The 24,839-nt window shown below is 31.5% G+C and overlaps 1 protein-coding gene across 13 annotated transcripts in view; it reads right to left on the reverse strand.

The window, feature by feature from the left end:
- Positions 1-8,855: 8,855 nt before the first annotated feature.
- The window catches only part of LOC124366111 (RING finger protein nhl-1), a 356,620-nt gene continuing 340,636 nt past the window's right edge, over positions 8,856-24,839 (reverse strand). For 10 of the 13 annotated variants that reach the window (XM_046822378.1, XM_046822387.1, XM_046822388.1 and 7 more), the window contains 10 exons: positions 23,752-23,953; positions 20,552-20,788; positions 17,897-17,947; positions 16,962-17,128; positions 16,022-16,162; positions 15,767-15,907; positions 15,009-15,226; positions 13,128-13,173; positions 11,336-11,550; positions 8,856-10,115 (listed from right to left, as the gene is read on the reverse strand). In XM_046822378.1, coding sequence (XP_046678334.1) covers positions 9,794-10,115; positions 11,336-11,550; positions 13,128-13,173; positions 15,009-15,226; positions 15,767-15,907; positions 16,022-16,162; positions 16,962-17,128; positions 17,897-17,947; positions 20,552-20,788; positions 23,752-23,953 — 1,740 coding nt within the window. In that variant the 3' untranslated portion in view covers positions 8,856-9,793. The remainder of the gene's footprint in view (positions 10,116-11,335; positions 11,551-13,127; positions 13,174-15,008; positions 15,227-15,766; positions 15,908-16,021; positions 16,163-16,961; positions 17,129-17,896; positions 17,948-20,551; positions 20,789-23,751; positions 23,954-24,839) is intronic. The other 3 variants (XM_046822384.1, XM_046822389.1, XM_046822390.1) reach the window with 3 other exon arrangements.

Below are 24,839 nucleotides of genomic sequence, written 5' to 3' on the forward strand. Positions count from 1 at the left end.
AACACTTTACACTACTTAAGTAACTAGAGTTTTAATTTATATACAGTTAAAAAATCTAATTTTCTGTATAAAAAGTGTAACCAAAACTCATTGCGGTGCCCGAAAGCATAAAATGTATTTCAAATATTCATTTGGACTTTCAATTATTCTATGCTGTCATTTCTTAAGTAGACTCTTGCTAAAGAATCTCTGTAGAAAATCTTGATTGTTTTAAAAAGTGCTAAACGGTGTGAAGAGCAGTATAGCCGATATGAAATAGGGAAAAAAATATTTTATAATTTATATGAGTATAAGAAACTAAAAGTTTAAAAACAACAACTGCGTCGTAAAGTTTATTTCAGTGGCTTAATAAATTGGAATGCATACTTATTATATATCAAACTATTCACAAAGTAATAAAGAGAATAAAAAATAAAAATATAACTATTTATTTCCTGAAATCTTTCTCCCTTGAAAATGAGTGATATATGTCCAAATCGTAAAACAGGGCCGAGTACCGTACTGATATATTTGCTTCAAAGATCACTCCGCTTCAACCAACGTGAATAAACGAGCGCATGACGTCATATTTGTAAATATATTAGATTTTTTTCTTTAAAAAATTAACATAAATAAACTTCATACATTATCGAAAAAGTTGTGGCTTTTGAAGGGTAGACTAGTTTCTTTATTAAAGTAGCCTTTAATTTCTTTTAACATTCGATTTTGAAGTGATATACATACTTTTTAAGGCTTTATACAACAAAAGAGTTTGTAGCCGACAACTAATAAAAGATGATTTGCTGTCTTATGTTCTATCAGCTGTGATAAATACGTTAGGAGAATACAGTCAGCCGGATATTGTGACGTAGCGAATATTTTTTTTTTTAGGGGGCTCATCACTCCTGCCTATACTCTTGTATTACCGGGGTTAAAGCTCACAGAAATGTTTTGCAAAACAAATTTACAGTTAATTAGAGCGAACTGAACCAACAGATACGGTAGTGAAAACATTTCAACTACAAAATACAATAGTGAATAGAACGGTAGAATCAAACGGGACACAGAGGATGAACAATTGAAGTAGCTTAAAAGCAATGATAGTAGCGGTGGAGAAGTATGAACAGCGTTCCATTAGATAATTGAATATAATCACTGTCATATACAATGCACAATGAAACTAACGGTAATGTCATTTAAAATTCGTTTGTTTCTTCATTATTGAATAATGTGGAAAACATCGATTACTCTCTCGCCATAAAATAATTGTTTCACTTATAAAACTTAAGGATTTTATTATGTACAATATATCTGTATAATTGTAGAACAGCTCTTGATTATGCGGAATTCTTGAATAATTCCATGCCTCTCAGGATGTTAATATAAAAAAGGATTTGAAAGTCTCAGAGAAGGAATTTTATTTACTATAAGCTGCACAGTTATAGTTATTTATACTAAATAGATGGTACCCATGGCACGCGATTTCCAAAATCAAAGTCTTTATATTACCTACTAAAAGTGCTTACTATGTAATATGATAGATCCTATAAATTTTTGGAACATAATTAAGCGTACCGGTACATCTGGTTAGTAATAATGGTTGTTATTTGACTTTATATAATATTTTGTATTTTGTATTGTATTTTGCTGGGTGTGCATTGTTGCTTTAATGAAGAAAAGAGGTCTCCAAAACCTACTTTTATCTAAAAGCCACAAAATAACACAAAATAAATTATTGCTGTTGTAGAGATTCCTTATATGTCACTAAGAACTGGAACACAGGTAGCTTAGTTAAGTTTATCAGGTAGCATGACCACCGTGTTTAGTGATCGTTTCAGAACATCGTAGTTCACTCGGTTGTGCACCTGATGATACAATGAAACTCCTACCTCACCTGTTTACAGGAGTATCTGATGTCTAAACGATGTAAAGTTTAGTTTGGCCTTCTTCGTCGCAGAATTTCTTCAGATTTGGATCTATTCAGATGAACATGACTCCAGATTCCATAAGTCAAGTCTGATACAGCGTCAGTTACGAGAAGCTTCAATAAAAGGAAGATTAACAGGGGATAAATTTAATATTGAAATCTCCCCTTATTTATTGTACGTTAAAAGTTTTATAGATCTATTTTACTCCTCCCGCAATTTCAAACCCTTCTATTTTCCTGTAACAACTGCCATGTGATATTGTATATCAAGGGTTAAAATAACAGTTTTTCTTATAGTAAGCATCGGTCCATGTATGCTTCTATGTATACGGGACCCAACAGTTAGATTCGGATTTAATCTGACCTAATTATTTCTAATTAGTGAAATATAATGATATTTTTATGGGTTTGTATAGGTTTTGTAAGATTTGTAGTAATTTGTAGTCTAAGTTTGATAAGGGTTTGTCTCAACCTTATTGTTGGTTATTATCAGTAAATGCACGTTATTATTTCAATAATAATAAATGGTTTTAAATTATTATCGAAAGTGATTTGTTCCGAAAACTGAAGATATTGTACCATATAAGAACCCTGGTCGCCTCTAAACTATTGTTGGTTATTATTAGAAAATACACCTAATGGTAATGGTTAATGTTGAAATAAGTATAATGTTCTTAGTTAGATTTTTCACTAACAAATTCAACTGAGAGGTTTTGTTGCGCCTTCTTGAGGAAATTGAGATTGAAATCGAAACATATCTCACGGAATGCTATAAGGGGTGAGTGCGATATGTTGCCGCTTCAACTATCTCATTGTCATATAAGAAACTCAATTTCCTCAAGATCGTTTCATCATTTCAAAATTGATTTTCACCATGAATAACTTAAGTAATATTCATCCCTATTTCTGTTTATATTTTTTTTTCTTTAAAAATAGGGTTTTATTCAGTGGTTAGTAATTCAAAATAACATTGTATAGGATAACGTGGATTAATATATTAATACAAATAACAAAATGTTCCATACATACCGTGTTTGGAATTTTATATAACAAAGTAGGAAGGCAATATTACAATAATATGTCTAGAGTGAATAAAAAAATGGAATTGACCTTCAATATTAGTTAAAAATTAATGTTTGGTTCGATTTAAAAAATTATAAATTTTTTTCCGAAAATATGAGCTAACACTTCATCTCATGTAATAAAAATACAACAAATACTGGTGTTTTATATTTAGAATATTGTTTTTCCTTGTTATATATATATATATATATATATATATATATATATATATATATATATATATATATATAAAATACGTACGATCATTCAGAGACAAACTATAAGGGTATACTGATGCTTTAAATATTGTGAATGGTTGATTATATAAGCTCAATGTACTGTTAAACTATAATATCCAAACTGAACAGTATAATAATTTTTCAGTGTTTTATACTTTTATGTAATAAAATCCAAACGAACAAAAATAGACTAACAGTACGGTCATCTTTATTTAACTGGAATATTTATTTCCTAGGAAATTGAACAAAAGATGTTCAATTCTCGTGTTTAGTGAAACAAATATATATATATATATATATATATATATATATATATATATATATATATACATGACTACTCTAATAGATCTTATTTCTATCAGTAATGATAACAAGTACAAAAATCTTTTACACTTTTCTTAAAACCAAATGTTGAACCACAGGTTGTTGCAGTATAGGTACTCCTGCTGACCCAGGTTTTTTTCTTGGCACTTGATTATTATTGTGCATTGCAGTTGTTATATGTTCTTGTAATATCATATACCCCTAAAAGATTTATTTATTTTGTTTTTATTATTTATTTCATTTTAATATTATTTGTGTCTCTGTCTAAATATATCTGAAGTATGAATCACGAAGTAGCTCGCTAAAAATAATATCCTTACATCTGTTACTACTTAAAATATCCAATTCACTTCTTCCTCATTATTCGATAAACTCACTAAACTCATGATAATTCACAATAATTCATTAATATCTTTAAGATTAACTAACGCTTACGCGAAGCAATATTTGAGTTTACAAACAACAGCTGCAGACTGAAACGCCTATACGTGTGGAGTAAAAACAAGGTGCCAAGTATCGTAATCCGAAACGAAATAGGCCTAAAGAAAAATCCAGTATTCTGCTATGGATCTCAGAATATTGAACATCGTTTAATTTAGGGAGGTGTTCCCAAGGAAACACGAAATTAAAAGGCTTGCAAAGCGACCGCAACTCTGCGCCGACGGTCTACGACTGCACAATTGTCTCGGCCGCAAGTGTGAGGGAGCGGGATCCCACAGGTTTAAGTTATTACGTGATAACACTTTCATAAAAAACACAACTTCAAAATGATTTATAAATTACATTATTATACCAATACAAATTATACTTCTTACTAGTGTTAATCATTGTAACAGAGAGTTCACAATACATTAAATTCTTTGTGGAGGATAGTGGTCCTAAAGATAATGTAAATAAGTGTTAAGGTAAGAAAATCTATTATTTTACACCGGAATGTAATACATGGTATAAATCAAATTGTGTCCAGTAATTATCAAAGCTTACATGAACCGAATAATAACTCCCCCAATCAAAGATACTTTACAAATACTCAATTTAGTAAAGTCTTATTATTATGCTTTTTACGAAAAAGGCTTATGTGATTTTTATAATTTGTTTATTGACTGAGGCTTAGGGAAGATTGTTATAATGGTATATGTAACAATGAAGACTAAGATAAAACAGTAGAATAATTAATCTATAAACAAACACATGTCATTATATTATGTGACATAGCAACACATTTAACCTAAGAAATTAGCAATAGAAGTACAATTTTTCTTGCACCTTTAATGCCTGTTACGAAACTAATCTTGATGTTCATCTTGTCCTAATTAGATAACATGTACATACCCAATAAACCGTTTTAAATGTAACCATACATAACTGTTTAATAGCATGAGTAGCGTTCTTTAGCCTAAAATAAATTTGACTTGTAGAAGATAGAGGTGGTAGATGTTTCCCAGCTAAGCAGGTATTGCACAACACAACAATAGAGGCTGACGAACTTAGGCACAATAGAGACTGAGTTATTGTTTAACGCTTTCTTGCTTCTGTGTGCAGTTGGTAGAGGGATTATGTGCTGGATATTAACATAATTATATAACTTCAACATTATTGAACTTATTGGATTATGTTATTCGGAGTTTCAAAACTTGATTCCCGTTTACTGTGATTACATATTATTTTTTCATAGTTGAAATGAAGATTATTTTTGTGTAAACCTAATTACCATTATTTATTTCCTTCTAATTATCTGATTAATATTAAAACATGTGTAGAATTATTTGTTATACGGAAACATGGTTTACAAGTGAACAAGATTTCTTATAAACCTAATTACAAGATATAATAGCTTGTGTTAAATTCTTTCAAAATAGAGTCCCATTGAGGTTAATATAACAGTAGGAAGTAATTTTGTGAGATGTTCAATAATACGCATATATTGAACGTGTTATAGCGTTGTAAGACGCTACGGTGACTACGTTATATTGTAACACCCAGCAAGGGATCACTTCTGAATGGTTTATACCTTCCAGTAACCTACCACTGGAAAAGCAATAACTGTCGATGAGCCACTTCCATCTGGGCAACCTTATGGGTGTCCGGGAGCAGTACATCATTGACAGCAAATTTCGAAATTCTGAGGTGCAATGATAATTCGATAGGTCTTATCTGCTGCGAGAGATGACTGTTATAGTTGGTGGGATTCGTTTCCTAGGTTTCAAAGTTTCTTGCCAGACTCAATATAAGGGTGTGCCACCCCCTACCTGCTTTGACTGGAGAGGCTGGTTTAGAGCTGGCCGTTACCTCGAGAGGACATGACTTGAGATTAATGCCAATCCAGAATATCCTGTAACTCCGGAAGTAGCGTCCTTATAGAACTAGGTGCAAATTATAAACTTCTTCTTAAAAAAAAAAAAACAAATGTTCATGGTAATCAATAATTTAATACCGCATATCTCAATTTCAGGCAAATAAACTAGAGTAGGAAAATCGTTATATTTTATGTTTGACAAAATCGTCCAAATTAATACTTTCGTAGTACTTACTGAAAACACGGGTAAAAACTATTGAACCACTTGAAAGTAATAATAGTGTCCCTTAAGTTATTTACAAATTATAAATTTAAAATATAGTTTCACAGATTATTATAAAATGTAATCATTTTAATCAGTTTACCATCACTGGTAAATTAATAAAAATATTTCCAATATAAATTGTATTATTGCGCAAGACCTTATTATTTGTGAATTGCTTGATGACGGAATCATTGATTCGGAAAGTCCTTGCGCAATAACAAAATTTATATTGGAAAACGTTTTATTGATTTACCAGTGATAGTAAATTAAACCTTTTTTCCAATGCTCCAAAATTCTTCATTTTAAGTAGTGTTACTGAAGAAAACAACTCTTTGAAAGTGAGTAACTTTTCACTCCCTACAGTCCTCTTTACCATGTAAACTATAAACATGCCATATCATCAGCCTGGCCCTTCTGTTATATCTCTGTTACTTACATGTTACATTAGTTGATAGCTCCGTTCTCCCCAACAATACCTACAATACAGCGTTTAAGTACTAACAATGTTTGTTTTATTGTTTTGTCACATCGAGCAATGCACTCGTCACTTGATGGGAAATAACAGCTGCATTAAAAAATATTCGTTCCGGCTCAGTTTTATATATATATATATATATATAATCATATTTTGACCTACTTTTATTTTTATTTAGATTCCGGAGGTTGGCTGCACTGAGTCTGCATTGTTTCCCAGATGATCAATCAGGTGTTTGAGATTGATTTGTTGATGCCAAGTAATTGTCACTTTAGGTAATGTGCACATGTGTATAACCTAGGTTTCACTTTCATGTTTTACAGTTGATCCTGATTTACTTCAATTCTTAGAGATATATAAAATCCTACTGACATTTGTATTCGAAAAATTTTTCTTGGAATTGCTTGAACATTTATTAAGTATGTTAATCCTACTTAATACAATATTTAATCACAATATTTAAAGAATCAGTATACATTTACATTTTGTCTTTGAATGTCTTCAGGCACCTTATAACAATGAATATTTTTATCAGTAACCAAACCTTAAACTTAATACGTTGTTTACAATGAAAAACTTCGTATGCTCGCTATCTGGAAATCTCATAAGATATATAAAACAACTTAATAAAAAATATTATTGTAAACAGCTTTATAATTATAAAAAAGTTATTTTTGCCATAATTTAAAGCTGCCTTCTTTAAAATGTGTATTGTTAAAACTGACTAACGAACTAATTCAAGCTACGTCCAAGTACTTCCTTCTTAAAACGTTTTATGAATATAAAAAATTGTGGTTGTTATCATGTTCACAACTATTTCTCTTTGAAACTCTTTGAAAAATGCGTTATAAAAACGTAATAACAAACAATATTGTAAATTAAACGAACTTTCTAAAACACCCTATCATTTAGGATGTTTCCTTGATTGCGAATAGCCACAATCTTAAATTTTCTTTCTGGTTAAGACTAAGGAATTGTCCGAGCAACAATTTATTAAGATCTGGGTGCAAGTACTGCTTTTTTACCATGTTTAGTTTGGACATTTTAAAGATTACAATATATATATATATATATATATATATATATATATATATATATATATATATAATGTTCGCAAGCTCGCGTCTATTACACAAGCACACACTTATACACACAATTACGGATTTTGGTAGTTATGTATCTGATGGTCATGATCAAATAAAATGCAACAAATTCCTAGATTCCTTCCTATTCATCCTTTTAAAGTATGTAAATGTTCCAAAACTGTTTATCTGCTTCAAATCAGGTGTTCATTTCTGAATTTCATACAAAACTATTTTTAAGTTGCGCAAATATTGAAATAATACAATAAAATTTATGATTATTCCGTTTTTATGTTTATCTAGTAATAGAAAAAAATTAAACAATACAAGATTTCAAAATATATTTAGTTTACTGCTCAGAAGGTTTATACCAAATTGTATAAACAGGATTTTCATTTGATAAGTTAAAACACGAACAAAAACATAAATCAAAGTCTAGTCTAAAATAATAAGATACATACAAATAAAAGTTTTCCCATTAAAGTTACGATAGCAAAATTGTTAAATTTGAACAATTCCGCACGTCTTAAAATAGTTTTTTTTATAAAAATCCAAAATTTGGTGTATCCTAAACATAATTAGCCAACGATTTACCGTGGAAGATATCCATGTGGAGAAAGTAGGCATCTCGGATTAGCTGCGCACTCAAACTTTATTATATCTTAATAATTGAAAAACTCCCCACTTGAAATGATTAGGGGGGAGGAATTATTCGGAATGAATGAGGGTGAGGGGTAGGACACGACGGAAGGCAGAAGAAAGGTACAAACGCCCATGTCGTTTGAATAATCAGACATCCAAATCGGCGTTCTGTCCTTGATCTTACCTTGAGCCCATCAATTGTGGTGATGTATGCCACATTAAGTCTACGGCCTACTGTCAGCACTAACTTACATGACATTTCACATTTATCAATTAATTTTAATTACCGATCTAGTTAAATATAACGTGTTTTATTTAACAACTTTTAGATGTTATATAAAAACTGACATTAATGTATTCTTTATAATGTTTAGAATTTAATAAAAACAATGGAATAAAAGAAAACCTTTTCAGACCTTATTATAACCAAAGAATATAATTACCCATCTCAAAACACACACACACACACACACACACACACACACACACACACACACACACACACACACACACACACACACACACTTTAAGGTACATTTATTTAAACAGTAAAAAATAACTGCAAACAGTTCAAAACATTTTATTGTCAGTATTTCATCTTTATCTGTAACAACATTTTAAACAAATCATCACTTAACACCTATGTTACAAAATGTTCTAACAAAGATATTTTAATTAATTTTATAGCAATCACCACTTCAGTCTTCAACTCGTTTCGTAACAAACAAGTAGAGACATGTTTGAACAACAAATTATTAACCGTAGATCGTTATTAAGGGTTACAATAAATTATATTTGCGTTTCCTACTATTAAATAGTGATTAGTTTATTGTATACAAATTTAATTAGTATTGCTGAACAAGGTCTATTGAACATTATTATCAACAAAGATATCACCTTGTTATTACTTAAAGTTATTTCTGTTAATTAGAATAAATGCAAAACTGTTTTTCTAAGACAACCAATAAAACGTCCACGGTTATTAGATTTGTGTATATATTCAATCAAACAAAAACAAACACAAGAGTTATAAAATGTAAAACAAACAATTGTACAAAACATCAATAACTTTACTATACTTCCGGAATTTTTGCCCGACTTTTGGGTTAATAATTTAAAAGATGGACAGACGACGCGAAGACACTGGTCGTCTGGGAGGAAGCCCTGCACCACTAGATCTTCGTTGAAGTAGATGAGGAGGAACAGCGCCTAGTATCCGTTGTCCAGGCGTCGTTGAAGAGTCGATGGAAATAGATCTGTTATATATACTCGCTTTAGGTAGACTTCCAGTGGTTCGATGAACGGTCATTGGTAAGAAACCCGAAGATATCCCCCTCTGGTCAGACAGTTCTCTCCCAGATTGGATCGGTTGGAGTCGTACAGCACGTTCCTCCAGGGATATGGAACGGTGGAGACTAGGAGGGTGACGATGAGAAGACGGACTCTGACGGGGTTCAAATGTGAATTGTCTTTGATGTGGAGTAATCGCTGGAGAAGATGAACTATAATGACGGATCTTCTGTTGAAAACGAGCGATAAAAATGTCCCGCGTTTTTTTTAGAGGAATTTAGGACCTGATTCTCGAAAGAAGAGGAGCGTGTGAACGGAACCGAACGATTAGGTAGTGGAATTTTTGATTCCTCAAAAGAAGAAGATCTATTAACAAAATTGTCTGAGGGATCTGAGGATTCAAGATATTTCTCTTCATGTGAAGTAGGACGATGAAGTCTTACAGGTGTGTTGACCGTGGTACCAAAGAGAATCATATTTCCCCGAGCTGAGTCCGTCGAATCGCTGGTAGTTGCTGGTGCTGAGTTCTGTCTCCTGGAAACAGCAAACGAATCGTAAAATTTGATACTTACGGGAACAGATTTTAAAATATAATTTTTCACACATTCTTAATACAATTATTTTTAGAATTTAACGATTTAGTTATAAATAATTGAGAAAATATTTTAATTATTAAGACTTTAATTTCTTAGTTCTGAGATGTATAGGACACTTAATAAGGAAACATACTGTGTAATCACTGTTTAGTTATATAAGAATTTCTAGTTATAATCATATAAAAGAACATACGAAATGAAGCTATAAAAGCTCTTTAAGGAAACACAAGGTCCCGACTTTGATTCATGTGTATATTAAAATATTTTATAGAGTAATACTTTATAAAAAAATTAAGTTATTTATAAAAAGTAATTAAATATAATTACAAGTATAGCAAAATGAATAAAACTAAAGATATAAATGTTAAGCTTAAAACAAAAAACAAATTTTTGATTCTTAAGGAGAGAAAAATGTTCGTGAAATTAACGCACAGATTCTTATATATCTATTGATTACCCAGATTGGCATTCGTGGACGACTATTAATTCTTTGACAGCGCCTGCATAATTGATGATTTCAATACAATATACAGAGTTGTCATGTTTATCTTATAGGATATTACACGAGAGTGTAAAATCTGACAAGGATATTTAATCATGAAAAATATGAATAAAATCTTTACAGTTAATAAAGATTTCTTCCATTAGTGATATCTAAGCAGAAATTATCAGCCTTGTACCACATAATAGTATGGCTTGAACTAGAACTACATTGTGAAAATAGGTAAGAGCTACAAATATGCTTTTCGTTGATGCTTCTTATCATAGTTTCTAACAAATTCATCGCGTGGTAACTATAAATAAATTTATACTAAACATTCGACAGCTCCGTAAAAATTCACTTGTTGTCTGTATGATAACTCTAGATAGGTAGGTCTTAAGGCCAAATTAATTTACATTTTTTAGGGTTTTAAAGATCAAAGGTGGGAAACACTCGCAAAACATTACTAATCGAGGAAAAAATTACACTCGCATAGTAAAGGCTTTGTTTTATTTATGTCTCTTATGACGTTGTAACTGTATAGATTTTCTTTTATTCTAAGTGCCTAATATCGTCACCCAATATATTTCTAATGTAGGGAAATATGACTAAATAATACAGTAACTAAAAGTGATTTAGTAAGAGTTACTACGATAACCATAATACTTGTAGTTTACCTTAGAAGACTTGGAGCCGATGATTTTCGCGGTCGCACACCAGGATGTTGCCGTTGGACATCACCGCCACCCCCTCCAACCCCTTGAACTCGCCGTCGCCCGAGCCCCAGCACCCGAACGCCCTCAGGAAGCTGCCGTCCGGGTTGAAGATCTGTATCCTGTTGTTTCCGGAGTCCCCGACGATTATGTACCCTTGGTCGTCCACCGCCACTCCCCTGGAAGAGGGATGAAGATATGATAAGAGAAAGTGTGATCTGAACACTAAAATATAGTTCACAAAGGCATTTTGTACTGGAAATGTGTTACAAAAATTCTTTCGTGTTATGAATAAACACGAAAGAATTCAACAATATTATTATTTGTTAAAATGGACATTTATATGTTAATATGGAAAAATGTACAATAATTTTCACTTATAACACATTTTATTGGTGTTGGTGTTATGTTTGCACTTCATTAACGCAGTTACACTGTATGCGAGTACATTAGAAAAACGTAAACATTATGCAACTATAAAATTACGAAAAAACATTTGCCATAGTTAAACATTAGAAAACACACAATTGTTAGTCCTCAGGACATGGCAGCAGACAAATTTTAAATGCCTAATACATTACTTTCTATTTAGATTGTGTAATTAGATGTATAAAACATAAGCTGAGGGAACCCTAAATTGGGCACATACACAGACTGAACGTGACGATATGAATTACAGTAAAACCTTTGTTGGGTTATGCAAAATGATAGAGACCCTAACTGTACAGTCAAGAAATTCTAAACAATGTATTGAAAGCACCCACTAGATATTTGCAAGAAATGTTATTGCTTCTTTAAATGAGTTTTGAAAAAACTTTTCAAATTCATGTTTATCGTAAACTATTCAAATACCTTCATATCAAGATAAACCGTTTCACTTTTAAAATTGGGAAAAGACTGTATTTAAAACATTGTTGGCATTTTCAATACAATTCTAAGTAATTTTAGAATGCAATGCTATTTTTATAGAATCACTTTTATTATAAATCTTTTCAACTATTTATCCAGTATAAAATTAATTAACATTTATTTAGCGTTTTACTTAAATTTGTCTGGAATTCAATAGTTAGCTTTTAATAACAAAATAGTTTGTATCGTTAACATGAGCAATGGTATTAAATTACTAAATTTTAAGGTTAAATACTTTTCAAACATTTATGATAATTAATATATAAAAAGTTCTCATAAATAAAACTTTATAGATTAATTAATTCACTTGATTACAGATTATATGTACAGAATAAACTTCATTTTATTTAAACACACACCAATCAGTTGCTATTGCAAAATTGTAGCAAACACTTGAACTAATATCTTTTTAGATTCAAATGTGCTTATGTTGAAAATGATTAAGATAGGGCAAATTTTTAGAAATAAAGTTTGTACAATACCAATTTCTTACAGTGTCACAAATAAACTTGAAATTTATGAAAGCTCCCAAGCATTCCAACAAAAACATTGGAGATCATGGGAGATCTAACTAAAAGTATACAATGGCAACTGTGGAGGAAATAGTTTTCGAAATTCATTTATTTGCAGGAACAGTAACCCACTTTACTGATAAATAAAATATTATACTTAGTAATATGTTTCAATAGTTGGCACATACAACCAAAATAAATTGGCAAACAACAGACCGGGGAAACCAAGAAAACTTGGAATACAACCAAACAACTCGGACTTTTTTTATTATTCAAAACCAACGAAAGCAACATGATTTTGAATCTTGTTAGCAGCCCGAAAAGTAAAAACTTACGGAAGGCTGGGAAGAAGTCGGATCTCCAGTGGTTTTGGGATCTTGTCTGAAATGGGGGCGGGAAGGTGTTAGTAGCATGCATTGCCTCTAGTATTAAAGAGTATAAAGTCTAATACAATGACACTTGAATTATAGTAGTTGTTATTTTTTACTTATATACACAAATGCATTCTAAAATTTTATTCTTAGTCTAAATGTTTTAATTCAATATTGAATTTCACTTACTGTTTATAATTTTTTTTTATTCTTTAAGTTTTTTTACATGTTATTTAGTCTTAGATAATTACCGAGGAAAAATGGTTAAAACAAGTTATACGATACAAATAACATATTCCGTTTTACTGTTATGAAAAAAACAAAGTAATATATAGTGTTTAAATAGGTGATTATGTATCCTATGAAACATAATACTTTTGGTTCTCGCGTTTTCCCAAACTAAGAAAATAACACTTTTAGTTGTAGATTTTGAATTTTTTAACTGTTTGTAACTTTAGGGGTTGTACTACAACGCTTTATCATTCATAACATTTTAAAATTTAAGCATTATACAAATGTTGTTGAATTAATAAATGCGATATGTTCTATATATAATATGCAATTTTAGTTTATTAACTCACTTTATGTAACATAATGTCGGTAATATGACCCTACGCGGTGCCGATGAAAGAGCCGACATCAAAAATCTTGTTACTATCCGACTTTAGTCTGTGTTATTGTGATGTTTGATTTTGATTCTCGTTCTAGTGATTTGTGCTCGGGACTTGCATCCCAAAAAGTGACAACGCCTGGACTGGACTCAAAGATTTTTTTTTATATATTAATACCTCCCTACCTGATGAAGAGGATATATTCCAATCATCGAAAGGTTGTGTTATACCTTTTATAACCTATAGCAAATGGAAAATCTTCAAAAACCGTTTATTCTTTCATTTAAGTGCTCCGTCAGTTTTTTAATAGCAAACAAAACATTTCACATTTTATGAAATTAATATTTACGGAGGTATGGTTCATATAATCTGAAACAATGTAAGTAAATTATTAGCATTAAAGTTAGATAAATCAACTGTACTGCTTTGAAAAATCTTCCTGGTCTGTCTTTATGAACAATAAATCATCACATATATCTGATATAAAACTTTGTTTTTAAGTTAACTTAACCACTTCAAATATTTATAAATGCGTGTGAAATTTAACTTATGCTACCAACATCCATACTCGAATACTAAAAATGCGTACGTTAGGAAAAAAATATCAAGTATAATGAAACTGCATATGTTAGGAAGAACACTTTCAGGAGGATAGGTTTTTAATATTTATTTAGCACATTATGAACACATTAACACAATTACGTGCTCTTAAACAAATTTAAACCCCTAAACTGACATATTTGGTTATTTATAAACAAAATTCTCATGCAAACGTAACAAAATACGCTCATTCGTATAGTCCTCGTTGATTTTTACTAACAAAGTCACACACCCACGCACACACACGCGTACGCAGATAAGGGTTGACATCTTTAGAAAGCCAAAGCCAACGTGTCCCAAAATAAAAGGTAAAATGTTAAACAAGAAAAAATATAGTTTTTACCACAAGTATATTTTTATTATATGCAGTACCCAAGGAACAAAGTAATAAGTTATTAATTTTAGGTAAAAATGTATATTTAGGCTATTAAGATTTATGTCGTCTTATAATTTTCTGTTGTAGATCTGTGAAATTATTTAAATTTTCAAAATCAATATTATTAAACAATATTCCTAGTAATTTTACCACGGAAATTGTATTTAAAATACGCTATCTTGTTTAGTTATATATTGTTTAGAGACACATCAATCTCTAATTAACTTACGATACTAATCTACTAACTACATCACTGACCTTGGGAATTTGAACTGGCCGTTCTCCGAACCTTCGGTACCGAAGGAGTTGAGCACTCTGCCGTTGACATCGAAGATCTGGACTCGGTGGTTGTTGGAGTCACTGACGATGACTTTGTTGGTGTTAGATACGGCGATATAATGAGGGTGCTCCAGCTGACCCACTTTGCTACCGTGGGAACCGAACTTACCCACAAAAGTGCCATCAGATTGGAATACCTAAAACATAAAAGAAAAAGGTTTTCATTACCATATTTTGCTAAAATTCTATTAAAATAAAAATAATTAAACTATTGGTACATTAAATAAAACAAGACCAAATTTAACTTGGTTTAAATCATGTATAATAAATCTGACTAAATTATACATAGACATTTTCATATTTCCTCTTATACTGAGGAGAACTGCTTTAAATATAATATAAAATGCTTTGACAGCTATCCCGTGAAACGTAAACCAGTTGGCGTTATGATTCTGAAAATTAGAGGGGTTTTTAATAGAGCTCCATATAGAACAATAAAAACTTAATTACATATTTCATTCTAGATTGCATGTGTACTCCAGCTAAATTATGGATTCTTATCATAATTTTTACTAAATCATTAAAAAAAGTGGAAGGTATTATTGAAATATATTTTAATGTGTTTCGAAATATAAGAATTTATTTGAGGTTTTGACAAATTTATAAACATGAATATGCTTTGTTAAAATTAAAGTCCATACAAGTAAGTTCATTTCACTCTCTTATTAGGATCATACCTGAACTCTATGGTTTTCTTTGTCACAGACATAGATGAACCCTAGGGCATCTGTGGTAATTCCCCAAGGGTAGTTGAATCTGCCATCTACAGTTCCTTGGGCACCGAAGGATCTCAAGAACCGACCGGAGGGGTCCATCACCTGAGAACCGTTTGGAAGTTGAAATACTGTTTGATTTCACGATATACTTAATATTAACTGACAATAGTTTGATATATCGATTATGCGAGTAATTAATCACAAAATATATTTTACCTGTATTCGGTGGTTGTATCGATCAGCAATGATGAACTGGCCGATTCGATTGACAGCCACTCCTGCTAAGCAGTCGAACTCTCCCTCAGCGTTTCCGTATGAACCAAACTCTTTGGAGAATATTCCGTTTGAGTCAAAAACCTAAAAAGATGTTATAATGTTTAAAGACGTAGTAGCCTTTTTTCTGTGCTATTACACACTATTCATTTTTCAATTAAACACAATTTCATATAGTTCAGAGCATGTATTCAAATTGAAAAGTAGCAAGAATCAAGAGGGTGAAGTCTACACATTAAAAAAGGATAATATTATACTTATTTAATTTTTATACAACAAAATGGTATTTTTTCCATTATTTAAGTTACGTTTCAACTACAGTGCTTTTGCACATCATATTAAAGGCTAATTAAACATATTTAACAGAAAAAATATAAACCATTTTCGACTTCATGTTGTTTTAACTTCATATCAAAGGTATTTAAAAGAAATAATATTCTTCTACAAATTAAAGCAGATCTGAGTAGTTTATCATAAAATGTAAGGGCCTTTTTAATAATTAGTACATTTCCAGATTAAAATCCGTTTAAATGCTGCAGGAGGTACGATAACATACATGAGATTAACGTGTACGCGGTAATTAGATGAGTCTGCCACCACGATTGAGTTGTCTGGAGCCACGGCAATGCTGCAGAAGGTATTAGGTACGATAAACTACGTGGGACCACTGACCAGTACGCGGTGGTTGGATGAGTCTGATAGTCTGCCACCACGATTGAGTGGTTTGGAGCCACGGCAATGCTGCAGAAGGTATTAGGTACGATAAACTACGTGGGACCACTGACCAGTACGCGGTGGTTGGATGAGTCTGCCACCACGATTGAGTTGTCAGGAGGCACGGAAATGCTCTAGAGAGTACAAGGTAGTACGTGAGACCACTGACCTGTACGCGGTGGTTGGATGAGTCCGCCACCACGATTGAGTTGTCTGGAGCCACGGCAATACCGCGGGGCCAGGTGAAACATCCAGGCTCGCTCCCCCGACTCCCTACCTTGAACAGCATCCGCCGCTTCTGCAGGTACTGATTCCTAGTACCGACTGCTGCGAAACCTGCGAAAATTGTTACACAGCACCTCGTTAATTTTTATTTTTAGAAGCAATATTCAATACCCACATCCATAATAAATAATACGTAAATGCAGGCAAAACAAACGTAAAATCAAACAATAAAAATACGTGAGAAACACTTAAAATACATTATTACTTAGTGTAATTTTAGGGATGATACTACATATGGATTAAATTTGTGCATAGCCAATGTACCGGTATGCTGTATTTAATTCAATTCTGCTGGTATAGCTTACAACCCATTACACAAAACACGTTGTGTTATGGTACATGGAAAATATTCCGGTTGTGATAAAGATTGAAACATGTATAACGAATGCTGTATATATAGATAATTATAAATTTCCTAGCTGTAACGAAAAAACACTGAAAATACATCATATATAATTTTACATCTTTCTGTTGTAACGACAATAAACTACAGCAAAATATTGTACTTCAGTTAAACAGAATTTTATTTGTATATTTTGAAATGTTACTCGTATATTGGGAATTACAAATCTACTAAAATTCAATCCATCATGTGGTTTACAAAATGCACCAGTCTTGAAAAAATACACCTCTACAAGTAAGATTCACACTTTAACATATTCAGAAAATACTACCAGAAGAAAAGAGAACAAATCAAATCATACACTTGACATCGTGCTTTGTACAGTTTCAAGACATAAACAGGCGGAATTCAGACTCATAAGTATATATGACATTTCCAAGAGTCCATAAAATGCATAACCTAAAATGCAAATTTACCTACGACTCTGTTTACGGATTTAGACACTGGTTGGCCAAAACCTTTGAAGGCTGCAAAATAAAAATTTCATTACAAGCAAAATGTTCTTTTTAGTGTTTAAAAGTAACACTAAGATTTTCTATTATTGGTAATTGTATAAAAAAAGGTTTTAACTGTACTTTTAAGGATTCACATACATAATCATTACCTATAGGGATCTAATTCTGCATATAAATATATTTTTATAACTCTCCTATAGATTCTAAGTAGTTTAGACTCTAAATGTGGTTTTCTGTTCGACGTTAAAACGAGTGGTTTAATTTAGAAATAAAAAGTCTTAAAGAAAATCTTTTAAAATATTAAAATACTATAATCATCCCAAATCAAAGATAAAAACCTTGACGTTTAGACACAAGGTTTATAGGGAACATTTCTTTGTTTACGGACATGAATTCCCATTGAAGTACTATTATTAGATAAAACTTAGTAATAAGAGAGTGTACGTCACAAAAAAATAAGATAAATTAACAAAACATGTTACGAAATGCTTGGGGTGAAATTGGAAACTGCCATATATATTGTAGTTTAACGTTATTGCAAAAGGTTGTGGATTTTAAATCTATTTCTGAAATTATTGCCTATACATTCTTACAATGATTTTGTTTTATTTTTACGTAGAAACTTACAGCTAAATGAGTTGTTATTTTATCTATTGTACATAATTAATTAATGTTACTTGATCAATATTGGTTAGATCTTATATAATTTACCGATACAGATATGAGAAGACGTTACCAAATATGACAAATATAGATCCTCATTGAGGTTTTATCACTATCAATTTCGTTAATCATTAGAACACATTTTTTATCGTTCATTATTAAATCGCATTGAAATTTATTTTCTGAAACTGTATCTTGTATGGATTAAAACAAAGAAATCGAATAATATGGAACATAAAAGGAATCGTCATATAAATAAAAATTTCTATATGTTTACAATAGTTTTAAAGACGTCTTTAATTTTAATGCTTTATTTTTAAAAATCCATATAACTTATAATCAATGGATGTTAAAATTGTGACATTGTTACCCTATTGAATACGAGTAAAACCAGAATCTGACATTGAGTTACATTAACAAGATACAAAGTTACTTCAGTTCATCAGCACAAATAAATTTACAAGTCAGGTGATGTAAGTCAGGTTAACAGCATCTCTACTCGTGTGATGGTTTTACGTCTAAAACTTCAGTCAAATCTTTTATTACCTGTCTATCTTTGAATAAAATAATATTTATACGAGTATAAATTATTACAAATACAGCTAATAAGAACATAAGTTAGCCCCTCAATTGATACAGGTAACTAAGAGATTCCTATTGCTTCTCATATCTACAGTAAACATAATTTTATAGTTTATTGCAATAATTTAGTAATATATATATATATATATATATATATATATATATAGAGAGAGAGAGAGAGAGAGAGAGAGAGAGGGAGGGAGAGAGAGAGAGGGAGAGGGAGAGAGAGAGGGAGGGAGAGAGAGAGAGAAAGAGAGAGAGAGAGAGAGAGAGAGAGAGAGAGAGAGAGAGAGAGAGAGAGAGAGAGAGAGAGAGAGAGAGAGAGAGAGAGAGAGAGAGAGAGAGAGAGAGAGAGAGAGAGAGAGAGAGAGAGAGAGAGAGAGAGAGAGAGAGAGCAGTGCTTTTCAGCGTTATCAATAATATATCATCTATGCAAATGATTTATGTAACAAAGTAAGCATTTTACTTATTCCTAATATTAAAATTACACAACTACAAGAGTTTTGTTATTCGTTTGTCAGTACTCTAAATTACTTTTTTTATTAAGGAATAGAAATAGTTTTATTAAAAATAAAGTTCCAATAAAAAATTACTTTTGTACTTTTGTTTGACGGAATACAAGACTTTTTTACATGGTTTAACAGGATTTGGAAAGGGTAGAACTATTTAGAACACTTTCAATTGTTATGTTATTAAATTATGAATATTGCAAACTAGAACTCTATGTTTCGGCTATTGCATCTATCGTCTTCTTCATGTCCCAAAACTAAAACCACAAGTTAATACAATTAATATATCGATTTCCAATGCTAAAGCTAATATCAGAATAAGTTGTAAGTCAAGAAATTCAATCGCGATGTTTCGGGCCCAGGGCAGATAAACGAAGCTCAACCCATGTTACTTTATGATAAAAATGTACTGTACTAATATGATGTACAAATACGAAAATGTGAGATAATGTAGTAACCTAAGTCTGATCTCTCAACTGCTTTGGTATGTAAAGGATGTTCTATGCAAAGTTCATGTAGGCCTATTATGCATTTTTATGGTTGAGTCATATTTATTAGAGGTCCTGATATCACTTTAAAACATCCGTCTTTAATATTATATTTTAACAAAGAAACTTAAGAATTTTGTAGGAAATATGTTTAAGTCTGCATCTAGCATGAATGTCCTACAGTACTGTAAAACTCTAGCTATAAAAGAGTTATACATCAAATATACCACTAGCTTTAGTACCCAATGTCATATGTCAATACCAGAGAAGCTAAGGTTTAAGTAACGTTAATGTGTGAAACGCGAAAAAATTTTTTACTCAAAAACACTGAGCTGTTAATAAGGTTCCGAAGTGAAGCAGATTGCCTTACTTACCGGCTGGAGCCGTAACTTGAGTAGGAGAGGTGGGGGAGCCTGGCAGGTTTTTTTGATCGTCTGCAGAACTGTCATCGGTGGAGTTGGTTCTTAGGGGAAGCCCCAGGGAGAGTCGCCTCGAGGCGGTGCCACTACTGGTGTCCTTCCCGTCCTTGCCGCGGTTCCCGTACTTGTTCTTGAGGTACCGCGCCCAAGAGCTCAGTGCTGCTCCGTCCTTCTCCCCACTGCTAGCTCCCGCTGGAATATAAGTCATGGGTACAATGTGGAATACAGTTACTTGGTGTTGAGAATGTAAATGATGCAGAATGTCTAATACCTATGTCAAATTAGAAGTGATTTATATTCAAGAAATTAAAATTGTCCTGGTTTTAGAAATAACCCACATAAGGTATTCTCTATGTTTGTGCTATTATAATACATGTTAGCCTTTTTTATAACTTGCAAGTTAGTGAAAAATTCAAGTATTTTTGGAGAAGGAAGTTTAATTTAACTAATCTATAGGTTAAGGGTTTCTTTCCTGGGGAGGATATGGAAATTTGCAAATGTGTTTGGACCAAATTAGCTTATAAATGCCAATGATCAAATTAAAAAAACTATTAAAAATAATAATATTACAATTTTAGTTAACGTACAAAATTTATGTTAACTCATTTCAGGCGTAAAATACTGACTTGACAGTTCTCATGCGTTGTGTGGAGATAACGTTACAATATAAAGTTTTTTCTCTTACCAGTAATACTACCCATATTAAAACATTAGTAATACTTCCCTTTGATAACGTAACTTGAATTTAGGATGGAAATAGGTAACTTTTTTTATTAATATGTTACATAGTAAAGGTGTTAAGTAAACAATAAAAAGAAATTGTAATTATACTGAGTAACGTTAAAATTCCAACTCTTACCATTAGTAACGAAAGAAAAAACTATAGTTATAATTTAACGTTAAAAACTATCCGTTTAACTTATGCGTACTATTATGGTTACAGAATTCTGATTCAATCAGTGAGAATTGGATCTATAATGCGTTATTGCTTTACAATATTTTTAAAGAAAGTTTTTAAATATCCATGAAACATACATATAAACATATTGTATGTTGTTACCAAAAGTGAATCCTCAGACAAATTAGAACGTTAAAATGTCTTACAGAAGGTAATAGAACGAGAAAAGAACCCTGGTTACTGTCTGTACGAAATCTCTCTAAAGTGTCTGTAGCATTTTAGATCTAGCATTTCCTTTAATAAATATCGAACATTTTGGTTTAAAATTAGTTTTGTTTGACTTGCATGTTAATATAAAATTACAAAATTTTGTATAAACATGTTATTTTAGACAATGAAGTAAATTTTATGTATTTCGATTAGCGTTAGCCAAGCCTATTATTCGAAGCCTGAAACATTTTCACTGATGTCTGTATATTTATTTGTCTGTCTCTGTTCAAGTTATCCCTAAAACGAAATGAATTGTACAGTTAAAATGTTCTATACAACTTCATAACTACGTAGTTATTACTACGTATTCCCAAGTTTCATGATTTGATACATGGGACTTCTTCGGAAGTATCTCAGCGTTAGAGAAAATTTTCACATTGGCGTTATAAGTAAGCATGATAGCAGCGAAAAAAAACTCGCATAGTAAATACATTTGTAAAAAAACTGCCCCCGGTCATGAGATATTTTATTACTTGACGTTTACTCATAAAGTGAAAGATTAATAATAGAGTGGATGTCAATCGTAATACTTGGTGATACTATTTAACTTCAGCGCGCTCTTGTTATTAGTAAATTTCTTTAGATCGAAAGTCTCAAGGAACATTTCATCTGTAGACATTAAACATTTTATGAAACTTTATATCTACATAGAAAAGAATCAGCTTAATGATGGAGATGTTCGATTATGGAATTCATCTAAGAGTCAGTAAAACCTGTAACACATTAGACTGTCCCAAATTGATTCTGTCCCAAATTAATTCTTATTTTTTGGGATAAAGTTAAAAATGTCTTTTTATTGCCCTCTCTATAAGTGTACTCAGGAAATATCAAGAGTAACATTGGCTATACCTTAAAATTAGGCGTGCAAACTCAGTGAAGCCTGTCACGCGGCTCCAGTGCCTTCGTTTACTAAAACATTATTTGGAAAGCATGCAAATAAAATTTTACTTATAGATTTAAAATAATTTTTAGTGTTTCTGTAACAGAACTTTTAAGCTATGGTTTTAGTGTAGAATATAGAGATTATCTTTAAATATCTTTGAATACAAATACGTTGCTATCACTGTAATTGAATCATGTGGCCGAAAAATAATATGAAAAAAGAAGGTAATCATTAGTAAAATATGAATAAGCATCGAATAATATGGTTCAATTTAATACGGACTTTTAATTCCTGACTAAAGTTCTCTATGCCTATATAGTAGGCGGAAATACAAATACGAAGGATTGTGTTATTTTATTTTCTGCAATCCAAACTAATACTGTTCGTTAATTATTTTTTCAACTGAATTTACATGGTCAGAATTAATGAACCTTACGTAAACATAAAATGTAAGAAAATCCATTTAAATAATGAGTTGGTTTTATATTACCTCTGATGCAGTTTCTATTAAATGGATCATTAACAGTTCGTAATCCAATTGTGTTAAATTTATTGGTCCATTACAGTATTATAAACTAATTGATTAATTGTTTATCTACTGTAATCGTGTAATACAGCTATGTACCATTCAATGTAATAAATAGCTTTTAATACCTTCAATAGTGCCTTTATAGACACTGAGACGAGTGCAATTTTATTTACTCTTTATGACACTGCAACACTTCGATCGTCCACTAGCTAGATTAGTAGAATTATATGCGACTAGATTTGTCAAGACAGGTTTGGGCACAATTTTTTGCTACATGGGTTGAAAAAATATAGTATATTTTTGCACACCTTACAATATAATAAATGTACTATATTGATGGACTTTATTGGCTGTGGGGAAACAATAACATATAAAGCACTGATATAGCAGTTAACTATGAGTCTTCTATCATTTCTAAATAGAAAAATACAGATCCCAAACTGGAACCTTAAGGAACATACATAAAGCATTTGAAAAGGGTGATAGTACGATTGGTTTTTTTAGGAAATATTCACCGGATTGTGTTTAGATGCAGTGTTTGAAACCAGCTTATGCAGCAATATCTACAGATGTACCTGTAGATGTGGTGCGTTCTGGAGAGTTTTCCCTGGACTTGAGAGCATGTGTGGAACGACTCCTGGAAAGATCGTTACCAGTCTGGTTGTATCCCTTGGCTGCCATGTAGGCTGCAGGAGAGGTTGTCTCATCGGGGTCCTCGTCATCATCTGCTCCGAAGTTGTGGGAACTCTTACTCCGGGCTAACCGAGTTTTGCGGTCCTAACAATATGTAGTATATTTTTAAATACAGTACTATTAACTATAAAGTTAAGTCAAATTAAAAGCATGTTAAACGATAAAATGTCTTCATTTTAAATTGCATTAAGAAGTTTATTCGCGTTACAATTTCCACTAATTGAATGTAAAAAGTGTACAATGACCTTTAGTATGTTTCATATAGTAAAGAAAACTGAGAAAACCCTCCATATTCCTCTGACCCTATAAGGATCTCTGACCTGCTTGCATTTAGACGGAGAATTCAAGAAGATAAAGAAGGGTAAGAATTGAGATCACCTCCTGCCAAGATGAAAAACAACAATGAGCGATTTCAGTCATACTATGTCCTAAGGAGGGAAGAATTTCATTATTTAACCCTCTACCATTAAAAATTTAAAAGCGAATTTCAGTATATTTGTGTTTAAACATTTAAATAAGTGCACTATATTTAAAAAATTATTTGAACTATATATTTTCTTTCAGAAATTTCCAAAACCTATGCCGAAAACACATTTTAAATAATATTCTATTCAATTGTAATAGCTTCGCTATTATACGTACGTATGTGGCTATTCTAATGGTTGGCTTATTTGCTGATGAAAACGGTCAGAATTGTATATGAAATAAAGTGCAAGATAATATGATAAAAATGGCTTCTCTCTTTACATATAATAATCTGTAAATTCCTTCAACTGTAAATGTGATTATTGTGAGTTAAACACGTCTTCGGAGTGTTCAGTCGGGCTTTAGAAATTTAGGTTAAATTAACAGTCATAAACTATACACATTATTCAAAAGGTTTCTTAACATTTTAATATGTTTTTATGTCACATACATTGCTGTATAATGGGGTTTTGAAGTTACATTTAAGGGACAAAATCTAAACTAA

Source organism: Homalodisca vitripennis, chromosome 7, assembly GCF_021130785.1.
Source record: "Homalodisca vitripennis isolate AUS2020 chromosome 7, UT_GWSS_2.1, whole genome shotgun sequence".
Classification (NCBI taxonomy): domain Eukaryota; kingdom Metazoa; phylum Arthropoda; class Insecta; order Hemiptera; family Cicadellidae; genus Homalodisca; species Homalodisca vitripennis.